Source organism: Hippoglossus stenolepis, chromosome 11 (genome assembly GCF_022539355.2).
Source record: "Hippoglossus stenolepis isolate QCI-W04-F060 chromosome 11, HSTE1.2, whole genome shotgun sequence".
NCBI classification, from domain to species: domain Eukaryota; kingdom Metazoa; phylum Chordata; class Actinopteri; order Pleuronectiformes; family Pleuronectidae; genus Hippoglossus; species Hippoglossus stenolepis.
This window is the reverse complement of record NC_061493.1, coordinates 411511-434418: the sequence shown is the minus strand read 5'-3', so window position 1 is coordinate 434418 and position 22908 is coordinate 411511. Positions and strand designations below refer to the sequence as shown.

Below are 22908 nucleotides of genomic sequence, written 5' to 3'. Positions count from 1 at the left end.
GCCAGGTAGCAGCCGAATCCAATACAACTGAAGATATTAGGGGCTTACCTTCAGATGTAAAAAGACAACAGAAAAAAAAACATAACATGCCTCCGTACTGCTCCTGTGGTGTCATCCAAGTCTCCACTAGCCCCGACATTCATATTTGATTCGAAACGAGGTAATTTACACCATGTTTTACGCCTAAAAGTCCACCAGAAGTGGCTAAGTTAGTGGACATTAATGCTTTAAAACACGGTTTAAATGACCTTGCTTCGAGTTGAATATGAATGTCGGGGCTAGTGGAGACTTGGATGACACCACAGGAGCAGTATGGAGGCATGTTATGTTTTTTTTCTGTCGCTTTTTTACATCTGAAGGTAAGCCCCTAATATCTTCAGTTGTATTGGATTCGGCTGCGACCTGGCTGCTACACTGTTTACTCCTGAAACTCCAGCAGTGTTTTGTGGACAAACACTTCACCCACCTCTCTATCAGCATGGGGTGAGTAGATAATGAGTGAATTATCATTTTTGGGTGAACTATTCTATTATTGTCAGAATCCTAAGAGAAAAAAAAAATCTATATTTCTAATCTAATCTCCAACCCTCTTCCATAGAGTATACCACTAGAAAAATACACTGTTTCTTCTAATTGATTAATTAATCTCGAGATAAATCAACTGCCATTTAGAATAGTTCTTTATCCTGCTTCTCTAGTCAGAGGATTTTATGTTTAGCCGTGTTATCTCATTTCAGACTGAATATTTTTGGCTTCCGACAGATCAGGCAAAACAAGACATTTGAAGACAATACACTGGGCTCCGACACGACAAATCGATTAACTGAGAAAATAATCCACAGATTAATCAATCATGAAATACCGAATTGGTCAAAATGGAGTTGTGGGTGGTAATTTACAGGTTTGAAATCAGGCTATGACTGATGAGGATAATGTTTTGTCCATCATAAAATGTAGTTTTCTTTATGACTGCACCTTCTCATAAAGATGGTCCGCGCTATATTTTGTTGGATTGGTCCTTTTCTGTAATCTCAAGACATTTACACATTTAGTGAAAATGTTAATGCTTAAGAATAATGCTGTTTCCAGACCAAAGTCCTGATCTGCCTGTATGACCATACTGTATCTGCAGTGATAGCAAGGTGAATACACATGTATGTATTCACCTTGCTATCACTGCAGATACAATATATATATACACACACACACCTATATGGGCAAAAAAATCTCTCTCCTAAAACACAAGATATTGTTAATGATTCCTTTAAATAATGATCAGTTTTTATTTTGTTTGGTTGTTTTTTAATGTAGTTATCTGACTTTCCATCCTCAAACCCAAAGAGGAAAAAATTAACATCAGAAAATTTAAAATACAAGTCAATAAAAAATTACATTTTGAGGAACACACTAAAAGCTACTAAACAAACTTTCTGAACAACTCAAAATGACAGAAAAAACACAGGATTCAAATTGCAGACAGACTTTTTAGTTACAAATTAAAACAGAAAAAAGCATAGTTTTTACATAAACATCTCTTTTAAACTTTTGACTCTGGTTGGTGTGAGGTTTTCCTCTGAGGGGTGAATGCATCTGTCAAGTACACTGAGCCCAATCTGTTGCAGGAAATTTAACACTGTGTACTTCCTTTTACCCCAGGGAATAACATTTTTATCGACAATGTGCGAGAGCTGCAACCTTTTGTCTATGGAGTCTCTTCACGATGAGCTCAATACAGTGTGCAGTGTATTTCTACGTGTGTGCATGTGTTTTGTTTGTGTGTGTGTGGTCTGACAGTCTACTTGCATCACATCCTTTTGTTGTCTTCTCGTCTGTATCTCCTCAGAAATACACGTCTCTCTCCTCTGAACCAGTCAGCAAGGAAGAAAAAACAAAAACAAAAAACTAGTCAGCCAGTCTCCAAGGAAACAAGCTGAATCCTCACTGTCAGCCAATTGCCATGCCTTTCAAAGTCTGTCAACTGTTCATTTGTGGTCACAGCAGTATGTGTTGATCCAGTTTTAGTTCAGTTTGTGACCATAAATACAAGAAGAGTCCACCTCTGGTTCAGTTTAGTCCACATTTAAAGTCCCGGGTGGAACAGCATAGTCATGTTACTGTGTCTGGTCAGTTTAGATTAGCAGATACCAGGAGGTCAGCTTAGAATCTTCTGCTGCCTGCTGATCCAGCCAGTCTATGATGACTCACGGCAGACTATAGGACCCCCATTAGCAGAGGAGGAGGCGTAGAAGGGGAGTGACAGGGGGGAGAGAGAGAGAGAGAAGGTTATATGAAGAGGATGACAGAACGAGAGGAAGAGAAAGAAATAGTGAAAAAGAGAGCAGGTGTTTCTCTCTCCTCTCTTGTTTTCATTTGTGTCTCTGGAGAGCTTTCCTCTTCCTCCTCTTGAAGAAACAGCAGCACCTGCAACGCACAGAAGATTATTTTATTTTTTACCAACTTAGACTTGTACACATTAAGCCTCAAATATTTCATGCAGTGACATCAGAAACCAAGTTTTCTGGGATTTATTGGTGTCTTCTAATATTGATGGATTAAGTACTAAGTTTAAAACAACCATGCGGTTCTATGCCTCTGTCAACTAGTCCAGTTTGTCTATATACATTTTTTCAACGTGACTTTTAACCACAGAAATCTAATCAGATTATCTTTGAGTCCAAGTGACAACTGATCAAAATGAATTCCCTGAATGCAGACTTGAGATATCATGTTCAAGAGCCAAATATCATGTATTGTGAGGCTACCGTGAACTTGACCTTTGACCACTATCGTGATTCAGTTATTTTGATGCTCTCCACATTGATTTCACAATAGGTCAGTTTATTCTTGTGTGCTGCACCTATGCCTTGAGATCTCGGGGAAAACTCAGAATTATTACTTTTAAAAACATAACATTATAGCCTTTACTCTATCAGGGTAGCCGCTCCTTGGCAGCACCACTGCATTTGTCGTCAAAGGTCAACAAGCGATTCTGCTCAGCTGCTCTTTTCTAAACAAATCCCACATAGAGCTGATCTTTATAATTACCTTCTGAACCACTATTTATGTTTCTGGATAAGCGGGCCATCGATTCTTCTGCAACCATAAAGTTCGAAAGAACACTGTTGTGTCATAATCTGCGGGGGGGTGGGGGGGATTCTCTCCTGACTGCAAGAGTGTGTGTGTGTTTGTGTTCAACTCTTCACAAACAAAATGATAATCAGTCTCTTCATGTCTAGTCTCATGTTGTTTGTGGTAGGTGAACTGAGTGTGCACCAAATGTCGGACATAAAGTAATCCCTTCAAGTATTGAACAGGCCCTAATAACTTCTGAGTACTCTTGGTGCGGATTGATTTCATAAACCTGCTCTTTATCTTTAGCATTGTCACAATTACTATTTTAACATGGTCTAAATGAGCAATATGCAAGTGCATTGCAATGCATGAAAAGTGGGATTTTCGTCAGTAAAGGGCACTGTAAACTTCTGTGGAAGTTCAGGTTCACGACTGTTCACAGGAATCTGCAGGCAGAACAGAAAACTGCCAGAAACTGCCAATTTACGTGTAGCTCCAGTTTCTGGCAGTTTTACAAGCCTGAGAAGCTTGGCAGTTGACCCCCCAATTCTTAGGTCTAGGGGAGGCTTTCACATGTAAATGACAAAACTGTGATCTTTACAAATGCAAATCAGGATAGTTTGACTCAGTGATGCAGAGCTACACCTTTTTCTAAAAGGGACTAACTCCCTTTAAGAAAATCTCTCGTATAAATACATCAGGCTTAGTATAATTATAGAATCATAAATTGTAGCTTGAATAGATTTGCCTTATATAAGTAAGTATTCTATAATGAGTGTAATCAGTGATACCCTTTTCAGGGTACATCTGATGATACATTGTTAACATTACATGTCTGTCAAGATCTGTTGGAATGGAGACAGTGGCACCACTGTACAGTTTTCTAAGAGAAGTCTTTCTGCTGACACCAAAACACTGTGCTTCACATAAAGCATATCAGCTGTATCATTGCGTGACAAAGTCCCAAACATTTGTCCTCCCAAATTTCAGGAAAAAACTCCATATTCACATGTCCATGGCATACTAAGCTGTTGACTCTGCTGAAATTGCCTCATAATTTGGACTTTAATTCTCCTATTGTTGTTATTCAATGAAACAATCAAATTTTATTTGTATAGCCCATATTCACAATTTGTCTCATAGGGCTTTAACAAGGCGTGACATCCTCTGCCCTTAACCCTCAACAAGAGTAAGGAAAAACTACAAAACTACAAAACTTTTATTAAACTTTCCCAGTATTTCATTAAAAATGTTCAAATGAAAAACACCATTTTACATTTCATTAAGCCAAGGCTTTTATCCAAAGCAACTTACAATAAGTGCATTCAACTATGAGGGTGCAAACTCAGAACAGCAAGAATCATGTAAGTACATTAACTTAACACCAGAAAGAATAAACTGGTCAATAGTCACATACTCTACCTATATAAATGTAAAGTACAATTTAAAAACTTCTGTAACCGTTGCTTCAAAAATTAAAAGGTTTACTCTAAAAACATCACACTCAGCACGTGAATACGTCCAATCCTGAAGATGCCACGTCAGTCATCAACGTCATAACGTCCAATCACAGCCTCGTGAATGAAGCGTCTGTCTCCCGCAAACAAGAAACTCAAGGCTGTTGTTTAGAGTGGGTCAATGAATGACTCTGTTTTCGGTGTAAAAAACTGGCTGAAGTGAACACCACACTGTTTTCCCTGGAGGAGAGGACGACTGCGTGGAGGTGTGGAGGATTAGAAGCGGAAAAGACGGGCCCACAATCCCAAAATTGCGGTAAGAGCTAAACTATAGAGAGAAGCCATTGCTAACTGCTAAGCTAAGTAAAAGGCATGTCTGAATAGCGTGTTAAGAACTGTGGGATTAGCAAGAAAGCTGGTAAAAGAAGAAGAGAGCAATGAGTGCTTGAGCAGAACTAGTGTACGTTTAAATATTTACAAATTGATTAAACTTAAGAATTTGTTGTTAGGTTGACTTTTTTGTACCGTTATATTTTAAAGGAAACTGTCCGTCGTCTTCACACCTCTGAGGCAAATGGCGGGCGCCACGAACAAGGGTAAGATTAAAAAAGAGACACGTGCTATATAAAATGCGTTATCTACATTTACTTTATCTGATCTATTTCATCATTTTCTTTTCACATTCTGAGATCCCCTCACAACGAGGCAGTCACTGCACATTTGGCCGAGACTCTCGCTGCAAGTCCGGATTTGCAGTGTGGGAAATGACGCCATTGTCTGTAAGTAACTTTGTAGTAATTATGTTTTTTAATGTGGATCTTCTTAGGGTGAATTAGCGAGGCTATTTTCATTTATTAATAATATACTCATGTTACTCATGTCGTTTTCCAGCTGCATGTAAGACGTACTATGAGACAGTATGAAGGAACTTCCAGTACATCCTTGCAGCTCTTGCAGCAGCATTGAAATGTTCAGCCCGGATTTGACAGAGAGGGAATCATTTTTCAGTTACATTTGTAGGTGTATTTTGTCATTGAACTGTGCTGATTGTGTTTACAGCTGATTGAAGCGGGACATATGACATGGATCCATCCTTCCACAGCCAGGAGCTCACCGACCTGTGTGCCACACTTCCAATAAGACTGGAAGCTACACTGAATCTCACAGCTACACACCACAGACGTCTACACACTGGGGCAGATTCGGACAGAGTGCCACCAAGAACTTATCACCCAGAGAGATAAGATATAGAAAGAGATATTTCAAGCTTCACCTGATTTGTTTCCACTGGCTAGGCCAGTTGTGGGTTTACTCCCCCCCACCCCCTTATAGAGATCACGGATATAGTGATATAGTAGGATATAGGCTGGACCCACCAGAGTTACCTCTCAGGTAACCTCATTGATTCCTAACTACCCTACAAGTTAAATACCTGGGCCTTGCAGCAGTCAGGTAGAACTGAAGTCAACTCAACTCAACCAAGTCCAGTTGACCTGTTTTTAGCACTTGGATATACCATAACCTGGATGACTGAGAATCTCAACAGACAAAAGATTGTGGACATTTGTATCATGTTTTTTGGTCTCTGTTTCAGGATTGTTACAGCCCTACTGCTTAGGAAATCAAATACAAATCTGATGAAGCAGTGCTTTTCAGTGTGTGTGTGTGTGTGTGTCCTTACTTGGTATCATCAGCCACTTCCACCTCTGCATTGGCTGTGATTGGTGCGTTTGAGTGTCCTGCAGTGGGGTCATCTGTATTTAGCTCCCCATTGGTTGAGCTCATTACCTGAAGGTGAGACATGAAATGAAGAATGAGCATAGAGTGTTCAAACGACATCTAAGGCTACATCCACACTAATACGTTTTCCTTTTAAAACAATCTCCATCTGGGCTGACACACCTAAAAACACATATCGCATTTCCCGTCACATACACTGATCATGCGTGTGCCGTTGTAAACAGGAAGCAGATTGTCTACGCTGCAGTTGGTTGCTTAGTTACAGAAAATACTATAAAAAAAAACAGCAATGGTGAAAAATAAGAGCAGGGATTTCTTTTCTTGGACCAGAGACAAGGTGAAACTGTTACAGACAGTGTTATTAATGCTTTGCATTTACCACTGGTAGGTAAGTCATGACTGATCAGGAAGAGAATGGGTGAGTCATTGTTTCCAAAAGTCTCCGTTTGTGTCCGTGAGTTTTCATACTAAAATGGGGCCAGCAGTGTGGATGCCATGTTTTCAAAACTAAAACATGTTAGTATGGACGTAGCCTAATTGGGACAAATTTTTAAAGATATCCATCAAGTCCACACAAGGGCAACGAAATTTGGAATTTCTATAAAATATTCCCAAGTTAGTGAACAGCTGAGGTTGTGAAGAAACAGAGGTCAGCCCTGCTGCAGAGACAGAGAGGGTCATGCAGGCAGACGCATAGACAGGTAGGCAGACAGACAGGAAGCCAGCAGAGCTAACCCTTCCTCTCAGTACCTGGACAGACCCGCCCAGCCTATCAGCAGTGAGATGGGAGCCCAGCAGCTCTCGATTGGTCACTGGAGTGGGCTGGGACTCACTGCCTTTCCCCTCTGGAGACTAGAGGAGATGGGAAGCCAATTGCAGGAGAAACGACAAGGGATAGGAGGTGGAGGGAAAAGGTGAGAGGACAGGTGAAATGGAAGAAATTTATATTGGAAAGTTGACGAGATAGGGTGGAATAGCAGAAGGAAATAGAGAAAAAGGAAAGCAGAAACCCAAGGGAGAAGTTAAAAGATAAGCAGGTGGAGAAGAGGAGTGGTGGGGTAAGGAGCAGAACCGCAAGGAGAGAACAGAATGAGGTAAAAAGGAAAAAGAAAACAGAAACAGTGAGTTTATAGTCAGTTTTTGGGTGGAGGAGCAAAAGGAGGGTGAGCACTTCAGTGTGCAGTGCAGTGACAGCGCACACGTGGTGGCCCCATGCCAAAGGGGGCAGGAGATTATCCATTTTCAGAGTTTCTGTTCCCTCTACCTCGCTTCCCTAATACACGTTTTGTTGGATTAAGGTCTAAAGAGAGCACAATGATTTGTGTTATCCCCATTTTTATCTCCTCTCATGTTATTTGACAGTGTCAGTGTTGCAGTGGTGGGTGTCCGGTGGACTCTAGAAGTTCAGGGACTTGTTGTGTAACAGAATACTTCAATACAGCAGTAAAGGATGTAAATACTTCCTCCAAAGCTAATCAACACTAATGCCTGCAATTCTCAGTAGTGGGATTTTCATCAAATTTGTTTACAAAGTTTAATAAAGGGCCTTGGTGTGTTTGCTGCATATTTGTAGTAGTATATGTTTAATTAGCTAGACATTTTACCTACACTCATCCATTCTTCCCAACATTTTGTTGTTGATTGATGGGAATACTTACAATATGTCATCTAAAAGGAGACATTGTGTCAAAAGCAACAGAGAAGTCGGGAAACAAAATTTTCTTGTTTACAATTTACACCACAGAACACATTAAGACTGTAACAGGTTTGACCTCAGGTTTCACGATCTGAGCTGTGATGCACATCTTTCGGTATTGCGGTATAACTCCCCCTGCCCAGAGGTGGCTATAGACCCAGTACATCATTGTCCTGGATCCAGTGCAAGTACTACTGACATCCTCCGTGGAGAGGCACAAACAAAAACATTGGGCCTACAGGAGATCACGGAGAATGTACTGAGTACACAAGCTAATCTATATTTTGATAAGGGTCTCAAAACATCTTCCATCCACTGATAGTCAATTTGGTAAAACAGTACAAATATTTTACACAGGTTATACTATAGCTTGACAGGTAATAGTGGCATTGAGGTAATGAAATCCCTAACCCCAACAATGAGGGTTTCTACTACTTTTAGAATTCAAGTGTTTTTAACATTTGGCCTTAGTTTGGATTGCTTCAGTATGCTTGTGACCATGCTGCTATTTTCAGTTTTGACTGACAGAAACCAAGCAAGCTATCCCTGTAAAAAGGCTGCCTTTCTCTACTCTCAGATGAAGCAAACAAGAAATGACTAAAGCTGAGGGAGCCGCAGTGCAAGGCAGGACAGCCTCATGTGGCCAGCTCTGTGTGTGTTTGACAATTAACTCAGTCTGTTCCAAATATTCAGACCCTACCTACCTAAGCTGACATGATTATCTTGCATGTTTGTCCAGAACGAGTTTGTGTACCTGGTTTTTGGTCTGTGGTGCCTTCTCTCGGTTGCTCGTCTGAAGTGGAGTCTCACTGGCCACTGGACCAATAGGAGTGGGCTAAACATACAGGAAGTGAGATCAACATGGGATCAGAGAAAGGAAATATACATTTCTTATGTGGCCTTGATAACCTATAATTTATGTTATTGATAACACATTTATACTTTATACTAGAAGTCCTGTACAATTAAGTCTTGTGTTATTAAAAAAGATATTTACAACAAATGTAGACACTTGAAAGCATCATGTGACAGTAACTTGTGCAGCATTGTGCACTGTTCAACTTATTACCACTGAGTCAATCTATTTAGAGAGAACTTGACGGATGCTCTGAATACATTGTCCCACTCACTGAACCGGCTTCCCATACCAGTAATAAACGTGTCAAATTCTTGGTATTTTAAATGTTTCCTCACTGAGTATCAGAGATGAACACTGATTTTTTACTAGGGCAGTAACAATACACCGAAACCACGGTTCGGTTCGGACCTTGGTTTTTGAGCCACGGTTCGGCTCATACTTCATTTTTTCCACCTTTTTTGGAGGGGGAAAATGTTGGACTTGACTTTGCATGAACCTACCTAAACAAAATAACCAAAGAACAGGAACAAGGTAAGGGTGTGTGTTTCTCCAGCAATCTCAACTTCCAGAGTTCAATCCGTATATATATATATAAAGTCAGTTTCAGTCTCCCTCACAGCTCAGCTCAATCCAGTTCAAACAACGAAAAACAATCCAACAAAAACAATCCATTCCGGGTTTTACTGCAGATCTTCATAAACCAACAGCTCAGGAAAGTAAACAGAAAGAGAAACGTCCTTGTTACATAAATAACAACAGCATTCCTATATACATTATGTACAGGGCACTCAAGTAGATCAGCCAGTCAGGCATAAGCTGGCTGGGAGTTCCAGGGAAACTCCATAAGGAATAAACAGTCCTCCTGACTCTGGCACCTGATTTCCTCCTGAGACGAGGCGTCTACTCCAGAGCAACGACAACATGCAGACTTTACAACATACTTTTTTAAAGGTAAAATCCTACTATCCTCTCTGACCTCCACGCTCATTGCTCTGAAGCAACACTTCTGTGTAGGGTTGTACAGGGAGACGTGTCGCGGTCCCGTATTGCATTTCACAGACCAAAACCGTGGATGTCTGGATTGTGGTTTCGGTTTTAGGTCGAGAATCGTTGAAGCTCTAGTTTTTACTGACATCCACAAGTTTTAAACTGATCATTAGAACAGGTAAAAATTTTATTATTTGTCTAATAGCCTTCACTGCTGCAGTGCCTCTTTTCACCCTTTGTCTAAAATGCTCCATTTGAACTCCCCAAAAACCTAAATTTTGTGATTTATCAACCACTTAGAGCATGTGTCAAAAATGTCACATCCCTTACCCATAGGCCTCCTTATTAGCTGTAAACACTGCTGTGGCCATGGTAACAATGGGCACAGCTGTACCGTCACATTGACTTAAATCAACATAATTTGGTCTGTAACAGAAATTATGTTTATGTTTATTTGCAAATAGAGCAAGAAAGTGAGGTCTGATCACAAATGGTCGCCACAGAGATGTGGATCCTGCCTCAAACTCATCTGTAGGTTCAGCCCAAACAGCTCGCTGTGTGTGTGCTGTACAAAAGACCCAGTCCGCACTAACCAGTGGCTTTCCAGTCCAGTCATACTGGTAGTCAAAGATGTATCCATTTCTGTCAAAGAGGTCTGTGAAGAGTTTCCTCAGATAGTCGTAGTCCGGTTTCTCGAAGAAGTCCAGCCGACGCACGTACCGCAGGTAGGTGGCCAACTCTTCTGTTACATAAACACAGGGACACAAACACAATTCACACATACACAGGCAGACACAAGCACCCAAACCCCAATCCATACACACAGACAAAAATTTGATCAACATATGCTAGCCTCAGAAAGCTGTAGCCTATATACCACAGCTGCACAGAAAGAGCTTTTTTGTAAAAATGCATGTATACAAACCTGGGAAGTTCTCACAAAGGATCTCTATTGGTGTATCTCTCTTCGTGTCTCCTATCTTCTGATAACGTTCTTTCAGAGTGTCAGCCTAATGAGGAGAGAGACAGGGATGAGTTTATTCAAAGAAAAGTAAAGAAAGGTCCGCACATGAAAGTCACAGATGATTGAACCAGTGAACTAGGGCTGCACGATATTAGGAAAACATGCGATATGCAATAATCGTGTTGAATATTGCGATGTAGATATGACTTGCGATAAATAAACATAAACAGTCCCTGGCTACGGACGCAGGGACCACGGACAGCTCCACGGCCTGAGGGAGAAGGCGCACAGTCCAGCCACAGCGCCTTCAGGTACGGGGCAGTGCTCCACTATGTCCACTAACATACATGTGTGTACCGTGAAAGTTATTTTTTTCAGTTATTACAGGCTTTGTCAGTAATTTACTGCTCCTCTCTGTGTCTCTATCATTGGCCAAATACTATATTGACATGCAGGGTGTGAATGCAATGGCGCATGGAACACCATTTATCGCAGTTCAAGCCGTGCATGTTGATATCGCAATGACGATAAATTTTCAATATATCGTGCAGCCATACAGTGAACACACTATGTGGTCATCTATCTCCTCACCTTGAGTCCCTGCCAAGGTAAACTGCCTCGCAGGAAGTACATGAACATATGGCCTAGAGCCTCCAGATCATCTCGCCTGCTTTGCTCTGAAAAAACACAAAGAACAACCAAAGGCTTCACTGGTTGGACTCTATTAGAAGTGTAAAGTGCATCACCTCTGACACACTCTTGTACACCCATTCTGGTGCTTACAATACTACTGCTGCGAGTAAGGGGCCCGTTATATTCATTATAGTCGTATGCATTTGTGATACTTAACCACAAGTATGGTGATATTTAAAAAAAGGTAAAATGCAGACAACCTTTACTTCAATACTTTTGGCATCTGATTGGCAACTGAGATATTACAGGAACTTCTTCAATGCACTGATTACACACTGTCCTGTTCAGAAGTGATCTGATTTTATTGAATTTGTTTGCAGTCAAACAGCAGCTGTGGAGATGTCATGGTAAACTTTGTAAGCCTGTGTACACATCTGGATTTATCAAAACAAGTGTATCGGCTCTGTTAGTATCACATGAGACAAACAACTGAAATCATGGCCGAAATGCAGTGTGGATCTACTAAAGCTTCTTTCAGACATGCACAGAACTAAAAGTCTAAAGTCGGTAGAAATTCAGGAGAATTTGATGTGTGAACACAGAAGGGGATCATCTGCTGGATTCATCGCAAGCGAGTGGGGGGGTTGATGATGCTTCTAACACACGAACGACACAAAAATGAATAAAGCAAAAAGAAATTAAATATCTCCTGGTGAAAAAGCGGTGACGTAAACATAGAAGACACAGTCGAAGATGCCAAGCGATTTACAATGCTGTTGGTGCACATTATTTTTTGATTACATGCCTCAAAGAACAGGGCAGTTGTGAATGCTGCCTACAAAGTTCTGAATGGCATGATAGAAACAGCATTAATGAGAACATCATCACACCTAAAAATGTGGGCAGCAGTGCAGATGTCTGGAACCAGATGATGGTTACTTATTGCAGAAAGCAAGAGTTGCGAACAAGAGGCGCATGCAGTTACTATGGCCCTGTTCTCTGGAACAAGCTGCCTGCTGACCTGAGATCTGCCTCAACAATGTCAACTTTCAAAAGCAAACAAAAAAAAGTTCTGTTCTCTCTGGCCTTTCCCTGATTTTCTGTATCTAGTCTCTCCATTTGTGATGCATGTTTCCTGTTCAGCTGCTGTGTAATTGTGTATTATGGTAAATGGTAAATGGTCTGTATTTATAAAGGGCTTTTCTAGTCTTGATGACCACTCAAAGCGCTTTACAGTACAGTTTGCCATTCACCCACACATTCATACAGTGCATCTATTCGAAGCATTTTTTTTTATATGAGGGGCAATTCAGGGTTCAGCAGATCGGGAAGACTGGGATCAAACTGCCAACCTTCTGGTTGAAGGAGGACCGCTCTACCCCTCAGCCACATCCACCAACTAAATATCAATGGCATATCAATTAAGCCTGTTTGAGTTTTTATTAATTTGATATATTCTTGTATGTTTTATTTTAGGATCCACCCTTACATCTGTTTCTGTACATATCTGTATTTTGTTTTAATGTATTCTCATAATGTGAAGCACATTGGGTTTCTTTGAATGAAATGTGCTATGTAAATAATATAGCCATTCCGCATACTATTTCACTTCTTTTTATTTCTAGTTTAAATGTCTCATGATATTCCTGAGACACTTCTTAGACACACGTTTCAACCAGCTCTTACTAGACCTTAAATATCTTTGGTTTAGTTGGTACATACTGTATATGCATATGTGACCTGAGTGAGCAGCTCACCTTTCCCCAGATGTGTATTGATGCTCATGTATCTGGCAGTTCCAGTGAGGCTCTTGTGTTCTCTGTATGGGATGTGTTTTTTGGTCTCTGGGTCTATGTATTCTTTAGCCAGGCCAAAGTCAATGATGTGGATGGTGTGCTGCCGTTTGGAGCCAGGTCGGCCCACCAGGAAGTTCTCGGGCTTCACATCTCGATAGATCAGGCTTCTGGTGTGGACAAACTCCATACGTGTTATCTAAAGGACAGGACAGAGTACAGTAAAAACAATGCAAAAATTGGTTCCTTTAAACATCGAATCTAGGTAAATCCAATGAAATTTGGGGGAAAACAGCTTTTCTTGAGTATGTGTGGTCCGGGTATTGCTCATGTTGTGGGGAGCTAAATCTGCTTACAGAGGCACAGTATGGGGACTTGTCTTTCTTATGGGGACAACATTTATAAGACACGTTTTAAGCTTAAGGTTTACTTTAGGTTAAGGTTAGGTTTAGGCAAGTAGTAACTATAGTTAAGGTTAGGCTAAGTCTGCAGGTAAAAAACGGAAGTCAATGTGTGTGTGTGCGCATGTGCCTTACCAGTTGTATGGCTATCATGAGTACAGTCTTCAGAGAGAAGGTCCTATCACAGAGGTCAAACAAGTCCTCTAAGCTGGGTCCCAGTAGCTCCAGAACCATAGCATTATATTTACCACATGGTCCAAAGTAAAACACCTGGGGTACACCCTCTGGATGGACAGATAGAGAGATGGAAATACATATTTTTTAGATTTTTACAAAAACACTTTATTTATGTTAAAAGTGCATTAAGATGCACAAGAGATCACTTGGATACGTTTGTATTGTTGCTTTCATTCTTGTATGCAGTATGCTAATGTTTGGTTAATTATAACATGATTCACTCTCACAGTAGAAAAGGAAACAGAAGAGACTGTGGTTCTCACCTGAACTTCCCAGCTGTTTGTAGAAGCGATATTCTAGGTGCAGCTGTGGCGCCCTGGACTTGATGGGTTCCTACAAATGAGGATTCAAAATGTTTAATCACATAATGGAGGCAGTAAAATTAGTAATAGTAAGCTTTTCTTGTGACAACACTGCTATATTCAGGGTAGTCAAGAGCAAATATCTAAATAATGATATATAATATCTAATTAGATGTCACTTTTAAGTTCAATTCAGTTATTATATTATGAAATATGGATTAGTAACCATCATATCAATAATAAGTGCTGCTCTACAATATACAGAGAAAAGATTTTTACCAGTTTGATAGCCACATATTCATTGGTGTATAGGTTCTTTCCAAGTCGAAGCTCTCCAAAGTTCCCACAGCCAATCTTCTTTCCTACCCGGAAGTTTGGGCCGACCATCAGAACTCCAGAGTTGGAGCCAGCACCTCGGCCACCGTGCCCTGATCGACTCCCTGTCTTCACAGACATCCTCTTCCCCTCCTCTGTTTCCACCTTCCCTCCGCCGCCTCCTCCACCGCCCCCTCCTCCCCCAACTCCTCGCTTGTCAAAGTCCATCAGTTTGTGGTAGCCTGGCCTCTCCACGGTTAAGCCGATTCCATGCAACCAAAACAACCACCAAAACAACTGCCTAGTGGCTTCACTATGAGACTTTAGGATGGTCTTCGCTGGGCCAGACTGTGAGTGGGGTTGGCCAAGACAGGGCTGTGGCAATGAAATGGGACAGATGTGAGATGAATTCAAAGGATAAAATTGGATCACATAAAGGCCCAGAGCTTAGTTAGGCTGAGCTAGAGTGCTTGGTGCCGTACAAAAGTGATGAGGACTGAAGCGAGTGAATGATGGAGCAAAAATAAAACCTGGTGATTGTTGGGTGGGTGGATGGATGACTGAATGAAAGAGAAATGAAAAGATGATGGGGTAAGGGAGTACCACTGCAAACAAGTTTATACCCCCTTGTAGGGGCCAGAGATCAAAAGGAAGAGAATAATGGCATCAACTGTCATCATACGTAGCTAGCCATATGCTAACATTCTATTAGAAACGGAGACACCACACTAGCTCAGACATACCAGGCCACCATGACAATAGCCTGTTGTCAGCACAATATCCATACACCCAAACTCAGTGAAGACTTTGACAGCAGGAATTAGTTTATAACAGAGAACTTCAGAAGTTTCTCTTGTGTATATCTGATATTCGGTTATGACCAAATGCTTTTGTTGTGTGATTTGTTGCCATAGGTGTAAGCTAATTGGTTTCAGAGCTGCTACTAGACCTCTTTACATGTCCACTGTCATATAGATGCTTCTAAATCTGTCACATAACTGCTTGGTCCAATGGAATAGCAAGTCAAGTGTTGGCCCCCAGGAAATGGAACACCTGAAAGAGTGAGGAAAAAAAATAAATGACATTTACATGATTTGCTTTTCATAAGATTTCAACCATTGTTACATTTAATATGTAGCTACTGGGTGATCTGACGGTTTTATATTGTGATCAATCTGACCAATCTTGAAGATGACAGGAGACTCCGACACGGTACAGGATGACCGGACCTTAAATATGCGTCTCTCTGAAGCAACAGGGGTTATAATAATTCAGCTGAGGAACACCGCTAAAAACAATGAACGAAGCGGAAAACTTGAATTAATTTCCTCTCACAAATATTTGTCAAAACTAGGAATTTTCCGTGTGTTGATTGCAGCTGAGCTTAAGATCTGTGATGAATATTAATGTCTCATATATTCCATAACAACACAGTGGAAATCAGTAGCAGTTTAACCATTTGTGGATAATACGGTTTTGTTAGTCAGCTTTCCCTTGAATGCCAGCGAGAACGGTGTCGCTGCCATCGCGGCTCGCTCTCCCTAGCTCTACTGGAGCTGATAGCGAGGTGCCTTCCACACTACTCCGGAGTTTTAGAACCGCTAAAACTGAGAAGTTTGTAAACACTGTTGGCCCTGTTTTAGTTTGAAAAGTCGGGCACAGCATTTTAATCTGGACGTACAAAAACAGCTGGTTGGAAAAGCTGACATAGAAACTAACAACCACTTGCTGATTGGGTGTTTTCGGTCACGACGTAGCCTTCTCTGATTCCTCAAGCTCCTATCACCCCCTTAAAAGAAAATAACGTGTAGAATGCAACATGGATCATCAATTACAAGCAGTGCTGACCCTGTTGTCTTTGCTAAAGCTGCTGTATGGTTAAATTCTGCTCTTATTTGAGCAATCCAAACCAGCAGGCAAATGTGTACATGAGTCATGAAGTGTTTTCAGGTGTGTTGGTATAAAAGAGAATTAAAACTGATACGGAGCCAAAATGTCTCATAATTGAAGTCAAATAATAGATCTCAGATTTTAAGTAAAAATAAATATTGTCAAAGAGAGAGAGGGGAAGGGGGGGTAAAGGAAGGTGGACAGAGTTATCTGAGCGGGAGCAGCACATCACTGGAAACAGAGCACTGCATGTTAACCCTCTTCCGAGCATCTGTGGATACTCGACCTGAGCCTGACGGGACCCATCGGGACCAGTCAGACTAAATGTTTTGAATAATATTTGGGTTTAGGTCCTGCTCTGTGTGTGGTGTGCACAAAGGATGCACTGCATCCATAGACCTGTGTGTGATGCACACCCCTGTGGTGCACTTGCATCTCCTGGCCCATCTCTCCTCTCAAACAAAATAAATTTAGAATGTTTTTCAGAATTAACAGGCTACACTTGGACGGAACATTTGAACTAAACGCAGTAGAACTATGGAACGTGTGACACATTTAATATGTTAACACTAGTGTGTAAAGCCTAAAAATGGATGACTATTCTTGTAATTAAATATCCTCTTCCACATTTCCATGTGTTTAAAAAATATATAATTTGGACTGAAAGTTGTGCCTTTTTAAGATACAAATTATAAAACAGTATGGTCATTTAAATATTATACATCTGTAGAATTAAAAGTAAAATTCACAATAACTGATTAATTTACACGAGCATTTCAGTTGTTAAGTGTGCGGACACAGGGAGAAGGATACCAGTGAGGGGAAGGAAATGTCTGTGATAGTGGACGATGCTGAATATGTTGAGACATATCCTCTGATTTTTATTAAAAGGAATAACATGATCTCTAAGCACCTTGTTGGACAGGATAACATGTGGACTCAGAATGTGTTTTTTTTATTATATTTGCTGTGCTACAAATGTCACATAGTATCACTGTATTCATACAAACAATCAGAGCACTTATAACACCGGTGCCACATGATAAGTGCCGGTTATAAAACCCTGATGCTAATACCAACCTATGAAGTGGGATTCTTAAGGACGTACTGTCACTGTAGATCTAGGTTTGGGAACCGAAACTCGGTTCCAAATTAGAACCGAATCCAAAATGCCAAGTACCGGGTATCTATAAAAAAAAATTGAATTTTGGTTCTGCTTATCGGTTCCTAAACTGCAAGGACGTCGTATGTATCTGCCAGAACCTGCCTACCTGACTACGTCACGCACTACGCAACAGCCTGTCCATTTGTTTAGACGCCACCTAGCATACATGGCTAACAGGGCTAAGATGATCCACGACAAACGATCAGAAGTGTGGCTTCACTTTAAAAAGACAACGACAACAGGGCAAAGTGTAATGCATGTGGGAAGCTCACCAAACATTTAAGGCAACACAACGTCAATCTTTAAGACTGTACAGCGTTTAATGTCCTGCAGTCTCTGAGCCCGAGTGTGTCGTCTTCAGCTAGCGCTTGTAGCACCTCACTATCACCTCCAGTAGAGCTAGGGAGAGCGAGCTGCGACGGCAGCGACACACCGTTCTCGCTGGCATTCAAGGTAAAGCTGACTAACATGACTCATATGAATTATGTCAGTAGGTGTCCTATAAATAGGATGCACAAAAGCAGGCAAAAACGTTATTATCCACAAATGGTTCAACTGCTACTGATTTCCACTGTGTTGTTATGGAATATATGAGAGATTAATATTCATCACAGATCTTAAAGTTGACAATTATTGATGTAACATTAGTTTACAGGGACAATTAGAACATTTTCTTCTACTAATTATCCACAAATAATGTGTTGATTGGTTAATTTAAACACCAGTATTTTCAAGGCAAACAGTTTCAACATTGCCTCTATCTCAGTTACTGCTAATTTACACAGTTGGGTTCAAGACATTGAGCATGTCTGATAACGGTCTGAGATGAGTTGTGTGGGTTTTCTTTTGTAATGCTGCCTGTCTACCACAAGGCTACTACTGCTGCCCCGGATAAACATGAAGCACAGCTACTGTGCATCGTTCAGTCCAATAAAGATATTTTTGTTATCTAAACATTTGACCTCCTTTTTTTACCATTTTAGAATCGAAATGGGGTATCGATAAGAACCGGAATCGATCAAATTTAAACGATACCCAACCCTAGTTAGGCCTACACAAAGTGAGATGGACATACACTCCCACATACTGTATTTGACCTCTGCTAAGTGAAGAGGTTTGCAACTCTTACATAAGTACAATCTAAAAGACTGAGGCATCTGCTCAAGCACAGGACTGAGTTTGCTGTCTCTGGTAAAAATCTACTTCTTCAACCAAAACTAGTCATTAGCTGTTTTCAAACATGACCTGCGGAGGAAATCCGGAGATGTGGGTCCGGACTATCTCTGCAGTTTTCCTTTCACACATGAACATCACAGCAGGAGGTTCTCTGCTCAGACGCGTTCTCAGCAGCTTCAAATTCTCACCAGGATTAAGGGGAGGGGCGAGGTGCAGAGGCAGGTCGCAATGAATTATAACCACTGAAGAGATCACATGTTTTTGTTTACATCACTTCGACACCAATACTCTTATCGCCACAAATTCTCTTGACATCTTCATCTGTGTCTTCTACGTGTGTCCGCATTTTAATCAGAAGATTTATGTTTTAGTTTTTCGTTTTTTGTGGCTGTCGCATGTTAGAAGCGTCATCAACCCCCACTACCAACCTTTTGTGGTGAATTCTGAAGGGGATCTCAGACAGAAAAGGTCCTGCAGAAACTCTGGAGGCTCTCACTCAGACATTTGAGTTCACTCATACATAGAGGTGTGCATCTTCACTAGCCTCACGATACGATTATGATACAGCAGTCAACGATTCGATTCACAACGATCTGATAATCACATGCATTTAGTTATTAATCAATGTCGATCATGACTCCGGATCATTCCGGTGACTTTAACACTGATGTCCTGACTGTGCGCGTCACGTTACATCTTGTGTTGTGTTGCAGGTTTAAACATGTGTCTCATAAACTAGTCTAGAGCAACTCAAACAAACAGAAACTAAACGTCAGTCCTGTACGTGTCCTAATAACTTGGGATCAATGATGGTGTTTATTGTTAAAGTGTAAAGTGGGGGAGAGGGGGAGTGAGGAGGAAGCAGACTCTTCACTCTAAGTTATTTATTTACTCTGAATCAGAGAAAACAGATTGAGCAGCTTGTTCACTGATACAGAGGACAAAATTCTTAGGTATGCCTATCTAGACACCAATTATCTAATATTTTTCATCTGTCCAGAGACTTACACAATATGCATTGTGTTACAATCAGTAGCCTGTTTATTTGAAATCAGTGATAAAATGATCATGAAACCATATTTTCAAGAAAAAAGGGAAAAAATGCAATGCCTTTAATAAGCAATATTGTATATATCCCAGCATGGAAGCCTTGCATTGACAGATTTATGCTGTACAATAACATACATTTATAAAACTTACAGCTAAATGAAAATAACTTGACAATTCATGTTTGCCATTACCAGCTTCATGTGTGTGAAACCTGATGAATCAATGCCTCATGAAAGTCTGAACATCCCCTTCAGACACCTGACAACAATATATCGGCACTGTTTACAAATACAAAACTTCCTCTGCGCATTTCCTGACAGATGAACCAGGAACAAAAGGCATTGCTTCACATCAGTTATTATCATGTTCACCCTTACATGTTCTTAACAGTGCTGATCCAAATCGAAGTAGCCTACTTTAGAATGGCTTTCCAATACATATCAATGTAGGATCACAGTATATTTTTACTCTAGTTAAATGTGATACTCTGTTTTCATTTGACACTACCACTGCTTTCTCTACATTGCCAGTCCACCATGTCCTACACTGAAGGTAGATATTATATAAACAACATATACATTACTATATATCTCTGATGTTAAAGGTACATTATTCGTGTATCTTTGACACCTTTCAATGTAACCAACTAAAGAGTGGATTCAGAACCAGAGGCATTATGTCAAGGTAATTTTTATCCCAATAATTTGGAGAGAAAGAGAGTCAAGCTTTTCTAAATAGTCAGTGTGTACTTGATGAGATTTGGGAAATGCGGCATAATGTAACGGTATCAACATGGCCTCGACTCACCACCTACACTCAAATGATTAACTTGGCTGCACCCCCTTTTACTCGTTTCAGAATATGACTTTTGTAAGAAGTGAACACGTAAAAGCCATCTTAAGGAACTGTAGACTACAGCTTTGTTCGAGATCCTCGCAAACTGTCCCCATTTCAGATTGTGGAACAGAGCTGCTGAGGTGATGAGCTGAATGGCTACAGGAGCTAACGAGCTAACCGTGAGCTGCTCTGGTGCGACTGCAGTAGATCTCGCAGCCGAGGAGTAGCTAATGTTCACTCTGACAACTTCGTCTGCGATTGATGCTGATGTTTCCTGGTAGTCTATTTTGGAACATATTCTAGTACGGTGTAATATGTACGTCAAATTATTAATCAAGCTAGGTAGCACAGGAAGTTATGTTTAGGCCACAGTAGTTTGAGTGTTTGGCCTCAATGTAGCTTGACAACGTTAGCTTCATTGAAACAAGTTTGAAGTGAGGAAACTGTGGCAGCAAATGAAGCCACGTAATGTGTTGGAGAATACATCGACAATTTTAACGGGTAGCAATAAAGAGGCGAGCTAGCGTGTCATTTAAACAGCTAGCTACATCGCTAGCGTTTTCGAGCCTCTGTGGTCGCAGCTGGACGCCTCCTGGTAGAGGCTAACGTTGGCTAGCATGTTAGCCAGCCAGCTAACTAGCCAATGTTGGCTAACGCTAAATCTATGCCCATACATACAGTCATTCACAAACACAGCTAATGTAACTAACAGGTGTGTGCAAAGTTCAAAAAGGAGCTTACATACCTAAACAGATTGTAGATGTGTCGCTATGTCTCTGCTTAAAATTAATTGTTGTCGTTTCCTTCGTCTCGTTTTCCTGCTCATCTCTTTTTTTCTGTGGATGTTTGGCAAACCAGCTGAGAAGCCTCGACAGTGACCATTACGCAATGTGCGTAAGTGGGGACAAGAAAGGCTTTGGAAACGCAAAGAGCGGGCGTAAAGTGCTTTCAAGAATATCGACAGGAAATCTTTTGTGCGCGTAAAAGTGTTAGAGGGGGTCACGCACACTTGGGGAAAAATTAGTTTTTACTTTCATTACCACTTGTTCAATTCAAAATATGTGCATTTTTATTTTGTGTATTATTAAAGTATACATACTATAGATACTTGTGAATTCAATACTTTACATGTCATCTTAGTTGCTACAAAAATTAAATAAAGTCACTACATGTCTATTTAGGTTCAGATTGCTTTATTGAATGAGGCCTGTGAGCCACAGATATGAGCAGAAACATGATATCCTCCCTGCTGATACTCTGACGCCTGCAATGCAGGCGTCAGGTTTCGCTTGTCTCAGGGCCTTTTTGTCCTCAGTTTACAACAAGGGAATCACATGCCCATTTGGAAGTTGGTGAGGCAAACACTTCCCCCACCTATTATGTATACGAATAAACCAGCACTGGATTACCAACCAGGCAAAGCGGGGACCTGCTTCAGGACCTCCGACACCCAGGTGTCCCAAAAGACGAGGATGTGGCAATTGAGAAATTAGCACCTCTAAAGCAACTAAGACGTGTCATGCATTATCCTAATCCGGTGGCATTGTCTTGTTGAGGGACCCTGTGTCAAAATCAACTATAGTTTTAAAACTTGTCTCCATATTTGGCTTTAATGGTTTATATTCTTGATGTTTAATCAATTTGCTGGTGCACAAACAAAGCAGATTGTCTCCCAGCATATTAACACCAGTTTATTTCTGCCATCCCTAAACTTGAGACAGCTGTTTGGAAGGGATTGTGGACACATGACAGATAGTAAATTCGTATTTTACTTTTTAATTTCAGATATAAATAAGACAAAAACAATTAAAATATGTCTGTTTATGGATTACATTTTTAAGTAATATCTAAATCAGAACCAACATGAGCTACATTATAATATATATTGGCCCACAACACAACTATAACGTTTAAGCTAATATTTATTATTCTGAAATTTTGTCAGCTAACATTATGTTTCTTTTGCACAATTAATCTTAAAATTCACCATTTTGAAATGACAAACACGTCAGCTGGATACTGGCTGTGGATGTTTTTAATTCTGATGTTCACCAACTCATTGCCGCAGTCAAAATGAATTGTTAATATTATCACCTTGCTAGGCCTAGCCCTGTTATAAAGTTGTCTTTTAAGTCTGAATGGATTACAACAAAGGTTTATTGCTATTGTGCTGGTGTCAGCAGTAGTACCCATTCTGAAATGCACTGCAACCAGGGTCATATATATGGAGTCTGGCAGATGCACAGAACGTAAGAGAGAATAATTCGACGTGCTGGTTCTGGTGCTCACTTTGCTGTACTGGACGCAAGCTGAAGGTGAGTTTTGTAGTCATTG

The 22908-nt window shown here is 40.6% G+C and overlaps 1 protein-coding gene across 4 annotated transcripts; it reads right to left on the bottom strand.

Annotated features, from left to right (window-relative positions):
* Positions 1 to 1247: 1247 nt before the first annotated feature.
* On the bottom strand, positions 1248 to 21497 carry LOC118117697 (casein kinase I). Of its 4 annotated transcripts, none has more exons than XM_035170162.2 (12): positions 21320 to 21497; positions 14421 to 15509; positions 14103 to 14172; positions 13738 to 13886; positions 13166 to 13400; positions 11367 to 11452; positions 10737 to 10821; positions 10405 to 10550; positions 8720 to 8800; positions 7020 to 7121; positions 6211 to 6317; positions 1248 to 2421 (listed from the first exon to the last, which is right to left on the bottom strand). In XM_035170162.2, exons 2-12 carry the CDS (start codon positions 14682 to 14684, stop codon positions 2367 to 2369), a joined length of 1380 nt encoding a protein of 459 aa, XP_035026053.1. In that variant the 5' UTR covers positions 14685 to 15509; positions 21320 to 21497; the 3' UTR covers positions 1248 to 2366. The 4 variants fall into 4 exon arrangements, with proteins under 4 accessions (XP_035026053.1, XP_035026052.1, XP_035026055.1 ...); XM_035170161.2 differs by having other exon boundaries at positions 10405 to 10553; positions 21320 to 21495; XM_035170164.2 differs by lacking the exon at positions 7020 to 7121 and having other exon boundaries at positions 21320 to 21495.
* Positions 21498 to 22908: the final 1411 nt, after the last annotated feature.

Excerpts from the sequence above, each read along its gene's own strand:
- LOC118117697 (XM_035170161.2), bottom strand. The coding sequence starts at position 14,684 with ATGGACTTTGACAAGCGAGGAGTTGGGGGAGGAGGGGGCGGTGGAGGA. Across the intron at positions 10,554-10,736 it reads CCTTTGTGAGAACTTCCCAG|AAGAGTTGGCCACCTACCTG; the intron begins GTTTGTATACAT and ends TTTATGTAACAG. Across the intron at positions 2,422-6,210 it reads GAAGTGGCTGATGATACCAA|GTGCTGCTGTTTCTTCAAGA; the intron begins GTAAGGACACAC and ends TGTGCGTTGCAG.